Source organism: Oculina patagonica, unplaced genomic scaffold, assembly GCF_052425735.1.
Source record: "Oculina patagonica isolate OP01 unplaced genomic scaffold, crgOcupat unplaced634, whole genome shotgun sequence".
Classification (NCBI taxonomy): Eukaryota; Metazoa; Cnidaria; class Anthozoa; order Scleractinia; family Oculinidae; genus Oculina; species Oculina patagonica.
Genome location: NW_027558509.1, coordinates 10 through 10110, shown reverse-complemented (window position 1 = coordinate 10110; position 10101 = coordinate 10). Strand labels below are relative to the sequence as shown.

The 10101-nt window shown below is 36.4% G+C and overlaps 1 protein-coding gene across 1 annotated transcript; it reads left to right on the top strand.

Moving 5' to 3' along the window:
- Positions 1-1776: 1776 nt before the first annotated feature.
- Positions 1777-9866, top strand: LOC144641043 (coiled-coil and C2 domain-containing protein 2A-like; the record flags this gene model as incomplete). The annotated part of the gene is made up of 14 exons (XM_078500102.1): positions 1777-1863; positions 2324-2490; positions 3141-3194; positions 4746-4819; positions 5574-5639; positions 5756-5830; positions 6192-6263; positions 6560-6644; positions 6733-6796; positions 7405-7497; positions 8174-8240; positions 8520-8612; positions 9029-9113; positions 9716-9866. Coding segments are annotated over exons 1-14 (1183 nt in total), but the record flags the coding sequence as incomplete, so codon positions are not given.
- Positions 9867-10101: the final 235 nt, after the last annotated feature.

Below are 10101 nucleotides of genomic sequence, written 5' to 3'. Positions count from 1 at the left end.
CAGAACAAAGTGATGGTAATTTAAATCAGTCGAGTGAGGCCTTAGCTAAGTGATTCTAGCATTCGCCAATCCACGGCATTATCAGGGAATGATGATACCGTGGATGGACGAAAGCTAGAAATAAAGTACACAAAATACAGTAGCTAAGGCCTCACTCGACTGATTTAAATTACTATCACTCATGATGTTACTGAAGGACAACTTCAAACGTTCTCTGAACAAACCTGGAAACGTTTACTTTGAAACTGACTACAGATAGACTTTTTTTCCCAGAATGAACTTGACTATTAAAGTGTTTAGTTCTGCATGATGTGGTAGAAAGCGATTTAATTGTTTTTCACATACTCATTAACTCATAGTTATCTTTGATTATCTTTACCGCCTGACCACCCAACACTATACACACATAAACAGCAACTACGTCAAGACAAATATATACCGTACAAAGAGGCAATATCAATAGCACTTAAAATAGTTTGATGAGAAACACACAGAACACAAACAGGAAGTTTTAAGCAACCACTCTTCCCAGATCTTCTTCATATAAAATGCTTGGTTGTGTTCCGCAGCTGAACATAATTTCCTCATTAGCGACCTTCAGATTTGACTACGAGTACGAGATCGAGTACGACTTTGGAATTTCCACACAATTATATTCTCCAAACTATAACTCTATCCTGTTGCTGACGAACACATAAATAAACGTTAGGGATAAGATTGGTGTGATTAGTGACTATAGGTGGCACACGAATTTGGTTTGAAAACTCGCACTCGTACTCAATCTCGTACTCGTAGTCCAATCTAAAGGTCGCTATTATACCTGTCAAAAACAATCAAACAACATGTTACTTTCGGGCGACAAGAAAAAAACCTATCGAGTCGGCTACCCCTTTTCTGAGTTTCAAATTAGCGATGAAAAAAGCGACACAATAAATTTCCTTTAATTCGTGGCTTTCTTGTGTTGTTGTATGGTTTATAAAGCAAAGTGGCTCCATTCAGAAGGTTTAAATCCATCCGTGAAGGCCGTGAAGTGAAAAAGATCGTATTCTTCGATCGTGTCAATGACTGCGATTCAACTCGTGCCCGCATTAACACAGACAGCAGTTTCCTCTCATACTTCATGTAGTGTGAACAAAAGGTCTTCTCGGCGCTTGTGCCTCATGTAGTGTACACGAAAAGCCATTCGAAAATTGTAATAAATGCAAATGAGATGAAATTAATTTATTTTATTCAAATAGATATTATTTGTTCCTTTATGCTTTCATTATTTGTTGAAAGTTGGTGGCAGGTTAAAAAAATGAAGCAAAACAACTTTGCAGAATGCTTGACTCCAGAATGCAGGAGCAACCAACAGACCATTTCGGTGTATATCTGTTCAAAGGACCTATAATCGCCTACGATTTTCGGATTTAAGTGTGATGAAAAACTGGAGATTTCTTTAGCTCAAACTTTTGTGACATGGGAAAAGTAATGCCTGTTGTTTTTGGAGAGAAAAAAAAAGTCGTTTTGGGCACGAAAAAAGGCCAGCTACAATTTTCGAGAAGGCAACAGCGGCTCATAAATTCGAATAATAACATTTCGTTCACTAAAATTTTCTGAAGTTTGAAAGTCCAGCTAGTGTATCCCAAAAGATACACTTTTCTCTATTTTGACATCGCCCCTCCCTTTGGTCTGCGATCAGCAGCCATGATGTGTCAGCGGACAACTTCACCAGTCATGTTAGCCATTTATTAGTAAACTGAACATCAATATAGTTTGCATACTTTGTGGACTCTCCTTATGTTGTGTGGCCTAAATGGTATTTCTCACTCTCTTTGTAGTCTCACATGGAGCCATTTGATGGCAAGTTTATCAATACAACTGGTAGGTGTATGTATGTTTCCACAGTTTGAATTTATCTTTGGTTTGTATTTTTAAAACCAGTTTGATTTGTATTTTTCATTGTCTCCTATTCATTGCCATAATCTGAAACAAAAGGAAATAAAAACCAAACTGGTTTGAAAACTTTTTAAACCAAAGATAAGAGTATTTGAAACCACAACATAAATATTGTTTTCATGTGAACAGAAGATGCTGATTAGAACTAAAAGTTTAATCAACACCAACCCAATGGCTCAGTAGTACTCACCGTTCTTATTCACAAGTGTCAATATATATAGCAGTTAGATGTTAATTTACATTTTACACAGTGATTTAAATCACTTTTACAAATTTTATTGCCATGCATCAATGTGAAAGCTACTCAATGTGTTTCTTTTCTTTTTGTAGCATTTATGTGTGCACTGATGTCCATTAAACAATTAAATTTGTTTATTTTCCACAGATGAAGAAGCAGCTCAATTTCAGCTAGATGTTGACTTATCTACACTCACCTTTACTCATCATCCACTCTTCAGCAAAGAACATGTGTTGGCCTCAAGGTTGCAGCAGTTCTACAAGCAATACACAGAGAGGAGAAGAAAGGCACTGTCTTCTCACTTTTCTGACAAGGTGTTGTAAACTCCTCACGTTTTCTACTGTGTCTAATTAGTAAAAATACCTTGTTTCGGAATGTTGATTCACATTATGGTTGACCTGTGTAAAGCCCATTGTGGCCCATTTTACTTTAATTTTGCATTCAGCGTCTAGTTTCCCCTGTCAAGCCTGTATAATATGCCATATACATAAGGCAGCAGTATGATGTTCAAACTTCACCTCCAAACCTTGACTTCAGCCAATAGACCTTTCCTGGATTTGTTCCAGTGAATGAAAACACTGGTTTTCAAGTTGAGGTACAGGTACACTAATACAGGACTTGAAAAACACTTTTTACGGGCATTGAAGCATAATGCAGGAAATGTCTACCCAGGCCTCGACTTGAAACCATTCTTTAATTGCGGGCATCAAAGCATAATGTGGGAAAGGTCTATTCCCATTAGTCCTTTGTCACCTCCGCTGCTTTTATGTGGATATTCTTTTCACCTTTGCTGCTTTGAGAATTTATTGATGAGGAACTTTACAGACTTGTTTGCACTTTGTAGACAAGGCTAAAGGTGTGTGTTGTGAATACAAGTCATTTGTTTTCATGCTTATCTCCCTAGCAAAGAAAACAAACAAAATGTTAACGGTAATATTATTGTTTATGGTACCCACTTTTTTAGCTGGCAGCATTAAAGATTGCCCTTCAACAGCTTCAAGAAAATGCCGAAAAAGTGGTGAGACGGCTTACTTTGCATTGTTTGTAGTAATTTCATACTTGTTATTTTATTTACATCCAGGAGTAAACTGTGCATGATGCAATTTAATCACATTTACTTCTATTAGACTGGTCATATTTATAGGATGTGGATTATTTTTGAGAAAAAAAAAATTAACCATACTGGATAAAGATTTTATCAGTACAGTGTTATAAGAAAAAAACATGAATCAGACAAAGCAAAGATGCATATGTATTTTGTATCACTCTTTGATCCAATCCTTGATTGTCATGATTTTATATAAATGTTCTTAAACTCATTAGCCATTTTTCAAGTTAAAACAAAGAAAATCGTAATCATAAAGGAGGTTTTGATACCCGGTCCTAATTAGCATAGAGTTTTACGATTTTATTTTTTTACCTTTACTCTGTAGTTTTTGTTTTGATTGAGAAGATATACCAAACACTTAAGACAATGTTTCTCTGCTATCCAAACACATCAAATTTCATCAAAAATACCCCCCTGCCCATTGTATTTTCAACTCTATTGTCGGTGTTTGGATATCCCGATGAAACACTGTATCTTGTGTTTGATATATGACATGAAACTCATTTATGTTCAAAGTGAATGATTCATAGAAAACTTGCAGATAGCATAGTTTTGGTACTTTATATGAAATGCAGCTGGTTCTTTGATTAAACATGCTCACTTCCAAGTAACAGAATCAAGAAATTTCCTATCTGGCATCTTGCATTGCCATGCAGTAATTCATAGCGGTAGAATTACTGCGTGTTATAAAGAAGTGTAGTTTTCCTTTGGAAATTTTTTTTTTCTTTCTGGTGACCTGCATATGACTTGAAATACAGATGAAATTCTCCTTTCGGACACCTCTATAAAATTTACACCTTTATGGACAGTTCACTCCATCTCAGACAAATCGGAATTCATATAATCTCAACCTATATAATACAGACATCTCCATAATACAGACACTCAGCTCTGCACCTGTGGTGTCCATATTAAAGAGGCTAGGTCACAGTATTTTAGGTAATTCTATTTATTCTCGTTAATTAAGAGCTCTTAACTTAAAATTGGTAGAGCAAAAGTCTTTTATTGGCAAAATCACGACCACAAAACAAACAAGGATGATTTTTGAGCATTGTAAATGACACTTTTACACAAACTGAGATAAATTTGAAAAAAGTCGGGCCAACGTTTTTCAAGTTTACCCCAACGCAATCCATTTTAATCTTCTCAAATTTTGCCCATCCATGCCCTGTTTTGGCCTTTCTGTGTTCATTTTGAGTTCTTCTACAGTTTTGAACCGTTATTGTGATATTTCAGTTAGTTCTATGAACAATTGGTCAGTACCAAAATTGCCTAAAATTACAAGACATAACCCTTTTAAAGAGGTTCAATCGTATTTCTATTATGGAGTAATTCGTGCTGTAGGGAAAGCATGGACAAAAGTAATGCTCATCAATTTTTTGTCAGTGTATCTCGCCTACAAGTTTTAAACTATTGTATTTTTGCATTTAATAGTTACATTTATTTCTTTGGAACACGCAGGGGAAAGGAAAAACTAGAGCAATTTCAGTTGCCGACACAAATAAGAGAATTAAGGAGTACAAAGGTCAAATCAGGTACAAAGATTTTTTTATTTCTTTTGTAGCATACAGTGTACATGTAAAGTTTCTATTTACTACTTTTTAGGTGTTTGACCAATAAAAGAAATGTGTGCTACAGTAAGGGCTGCCTTCAGAAAAAAACTCATATACAGTGTAGTCTTTAAAGTTAAAACACCATTAAAATGGTTTCCAAGTTATAGTTAGCTTCTTCCATTCGGTTCCTTCAAAATAAATTATTATAGTAGCAACAAATCAATGCATTAGATCTGTTAGTTTATTATTCCTGGAAGTTTATATTTACATGACAGTTAATTGCTGCAATAATGCTGCAATTTGCAACACTTTCCTTATTCTTTTTGGAATTCTTCTTGTAATGTAATTTTATTTTTATTTTATTCTCACGAATTTAACTTCCATTGTTCTATCAGTGAAAATAACTTATCCAGAGGAAACAGGTGCCTCTTGTTTTAGGCTCAATACTGTCTCCCACAAGAAAGGGGTCTCACGAAATTTGATCAAAAACACATGTGCTACAAAAATACATGTAATGTCTCGGATTGGTACATGTAGGTACTCATAAACAGAAATTTGGGATCAACTACACCAAATCAGACACTATAATTATTGTACATTGTTCTCAGTCATACTTTGTCATAAGTATTGCTTGTTTGTTTGTTATTTTCTTCACTGGAATCTTAGATGTATAACTTAGGGGAAGTGGAGTCTGCATTCTTGGGCTTATTATGATTTTACTCTTTTCTGTTTACAGACAAACAAGAAAACTACGAGATGTGGAAGATTATGGTGACAGAGGTTTACTCAAGAACATGTTGAAGTAAGGTTTGAGTTTACTCTGCGGCAATGTCACAGTTTGTGATCTATTTTGCAAATTGCTATTATTGCAGTAGCTTTGATGATGAAATATACATATTTTTATAAACTTGTTTCCAGGTGCTGGCGAGAAATTAAGACCCTAAGGGAATCTCAAGGATATGTAAACACACAGTTGAAACTGGCTGTCAGAAGGTATTAGTACTGCTTCACTTTTCTGCACCATCCATGTTAATTTGCTTCAAAGCCTTCTATAAAGTTCTTTCATTTTTCAAAGATGGAGGTGTGGAGGCTTGATGGTTAGCACGCTAGACACTGGATCAAGGGATCAGGGTTCAAGCCCTGTCTGGGGTCATTGTGTTGTGTTCAGCAAGATACTTAAGTCTCACAGTTCCTCTCTCCGCCATTTGTTTGAATGGGTATCAGCGAATTTAATGCTGGTGGGTAAGCCTGCAGTGGACTAGTATCACATTCATGGGGGGATAGAAATACTTATGGTCTGGGTTGCTTGTTATCTTGTTATCTTTATTTCATTGGTTTTCTATTTGCATTGTAGAGAAGAAACAAACAAAGAAGAGGACGAAGCTTTGTTTGAGGAAGAGCTGGCTGAGGAACTACAGCAAAGAAAGTAAGAAAAATATATTTCTGATAAATGTACAGGTAGATTACATGTTTGTTTGTTTGTTTGTTTGTTCGATCTGAGCCAAATACCACATTATATACTGGTATTACCTCAAGTGGGTACAATACAGTGATGAGATACTTTTTCCTGGCAAAGACATTCTGTTATGAGGTTTTAAAATACCAGTTATTGAGGAGTTAACTCAAGATAATAATCATGACCCTGACCTTAAGAAAGCTATAGTTGTTGGTAGAACAAACTTGATAGTTAAATAATAACATTTGAACTCTTGTACTCTTCAGGGAGGAATTTGATGCAGAATACCAAGACAAACAAGCCGAGTATGAGGAAGAATTAAAAGAATGGAAAAAAGAGGCCAAGAGAAGGGTAAACAATATAATACAGATTATTTTTGTTTTTAACTTTATATTGTCCATGCATGTAAATTTTTAATGATCTTGCCTTTGTTTAGCAGAAAAGGGCACGCCAAGAAGGACAGGAGTCTAGCCTTATCAATGAAGAAGATGGAACAGATGGACGTAAGTGAATTCATTATTTTTTAAAGTTTATTGAAAAATAAAAGGGCTACATGTACGATTGTTAGTTTTGTTAATTTTAGTATCTTCACTGAGGCGTACATTTATACCACTGCAAAATTAGTTTTGACCACATGTTGTAAAAAGTATATTGTAGGTAGTTTATTGTAAGTATGTATCGTAATTACCGGTTGGTAATAATGTTACCTGACATTGTTTTTTTCTTCATTGTTTGTTTTAAGTAAAGGTTATAATGTATTGTAAAAGACCATTGTAAGTAATGTATTGTATGAAGTTCTTTGTAAGTAATGTATTGTGGAATGTTTGTAGTTACCTTAAAAAAAAAGAAAACGAAAAGAACTCTTGACCGCACTTCATAATTCCCTTATAAATGCCACTTACGTGTGTACAATTTAAAATTGTCTGAAAGGCGAATTCGAGGTACAGTGGAACCTTGTTTACCGTAAATGGACGTGTAGAATGTAATTATGCCATTGAAAGCTATAAAGGAATGATTTTATCTTCTCGTAACTTTCAAACAGAAAAAAAAATGGGCATCTGAAAAATTCGTGAAATTAATAAGTTCATTGTGCTGCTGTTGTATTCCTCAGTTCCTCCTCGGCCCACACGGCCACCAAAGTTTGATGAAGTTACTGAGTACGAGAAATTAAAAGAAAATGCTGTGCTAAAGAGACGGGCTCCAGGTAATACATTAATAAGGATGAAGTGTTCAACATGACACGAGCATGGGACAAAGAATTCCGAGTCCCCGACGGTAATCGAACGCATGGCCTCCCAGATACCGGTTGGGCGCTCTAACCAACTTAGCTACGAGAGACTCGTTGTGAGCATATGCGACACGTGTCCTGCATACTGCTAGGATCAGCAATGTCGAAATCATCAAGTGTGTAGTAAATAATAAAGATGGTAAATTTTAAGCTCGGTAATAATACATTATTTAGGTGATCTGTTTAATTATACCGCCTGTTCATTGTACCGGGCTCTAATACGTTACAATAGTTTACTTGGAAGAAACAGCGTGAGATATCGGGGCCCTATTGTATGGAACTCAATCCCGAGAAACATCAGAAACGCTGCCTCCTTACAGCTTTTCAAGCAAGTCTTAAACGTGTCTCTAGATCTATAGACCTAATCCAGTTTGAGAAAGAGGCCTGCTTGATTAATTCCAATGATTCTGACTTCATATATTTTTAATTCTTCTTTTATATTTCTTTTTCATTAATAGTTATATGTTTTGTTAATGTATCATTTAATGGCAGGTCCACACCAGCCTTTATAGTTGCCCTACGAGGCCTGCCTTAACAAAAAGCTATGTATGTATGGTTTATGGTGAAGTCATTGATCAATTTGTCTTTCCAGGAGAGCCTATTCTTATCCCTGAACTTCAGATGACTGCTAATGTTACCCCTATAGATCAGGTCACAAGGTACGTTTGGAAATATTCTTGTTTGACCATTATGTTAGAGTTATGACGAGTTTCTAACGTGCAGTAAACTATAATCCATAGGACATGAGTAGTAATCTTACTAATGCATTATCCTCTCCAGATTACTGGGACTAGAACAGACAAAGCTCTTTTTTGTGGTATTTGTTCTTGTATTCGTTCACATACTATCGTACCATACCCCATACACTGGACACACAACACACATAGTCAAGTTTTGATGCTATTTGTGATTGTTGTCTTCTTCTTTTGACCATTCAGGCCTGAGAAACAGAGGCGCACAGAAATGCAGAATTGGTCAGCATTCGTTAAGGTTTTGTTTAATGGCAAAGAGGTGTCCAGAACGATCGTCAAGTAAGTGGGCTTTCTTAGTAAGCTACATGTAGTAATTCCCAAGAGGGATCAGTATCTACTTTCCCCCTAGCCTCCTACTACTTTGGACTTGTCACGCATTCCTTCCCCACCAGGAACGCGTGACGAGCCCAAAGAGCGTCTGCATATATATTTACTTTCCCTCCCTACATTATTAATAAATTTGAGAATACAAACTGGAAATTATCACCTGAGGGACACTGTCTTGATGAACCACAAATCCCCCAAACTAAAACTTTGTCTTTCAATTAATAAGAAGAATCGAGACTTTGAAATTCCCACTTGCCTTCAAACTGCAATCGTAGATTTGCTCTAGTATGAGCTGCACTTCATTGCCGACCTGTTTATCGTGGTTATATTTTGACAGTGTTGTTTCTTTATTGTGTTGTCTTGTTTAGGAGACTAGCGGCTGACTTTACGATTCACTTTGGTGAGATACACAACATTCAGATTGTCCAGTGGCCAGACACCATCAAACTCCAGGTGATATATTTTGTGGCTTGATTCATATTTCCTGTACCGTAATGCGAGGTTTGAAATGACATCTACCGTTCAACGTGTAGTAATGCACTTTGTAGTTAAATTACATGGCCTTCTTTGTCAGTAGCTCTAAACCGTTTCATTGGGATCTCAAGTGTTGTTACATGTATTTTCAATGTGTTTCTTAGTTATTGCGTTGCTTTTTAGTGGTGGAAAAGGGTTATTTGTGAGATGACAAGAAACTAATAGTTAATGAAAAACTGACAAATTCAACGCTGTGAAACTTTTCACTATAATTAACGCTGCGCAGGGTACCTATCTATTTAAGAGACTGTTAGTGTCGACGCTTACCAAATCTCTTTGGTAAAAAATTACGTTGGGAATTTTCATTTTCACCCAACCAGTAATCCTCAATTATGGAGGTAGGTTGGTATGGTAAATAAATGTCTTATCTGGGTTATATCTTTTTCAGTTTTCTTGATGCAGATTGTTTAATTGCTGTAATTTATTGAGAATGAATGTATTCAAATTTGTTATCCAAACGTAAAAAACGACTGTGGTGTAGTTAACCATTGCCATTTTATTATGCTATTTTTCTCTTCCAGCTGATGGAATCTGGTATACAAAACAAGCTTGTTGCAGAGTTGTTTCTTCCCATTCCTGAACCAAGTCACATGTCTGGAAGAGTAGAGCTTGAGTGCTTTGAGTTTAGTAGTGATCATCAAGTTTTCTACAAACACGAAGGTGTAGGAAGTGGTAAGTGTCTTCTTACACAAACCAAACGTTCTACAAAGAACAGGCCCACAATGGCCTTTTTTCTGCCTCGTCTCCAGGTACTTATCGGTTGAGGCGGTAAGGCGGGAAAACAGGGAGTGCGGGGTTGATAGTTAGGGAGCGAGCCGCATTAGGCCCACAACGCCAAGCGAACCGTGCACGACCAAGGAGGAGGACACCTGGGGACGAGGCAGGCCTTGATTGGTGTTTGGCGTAG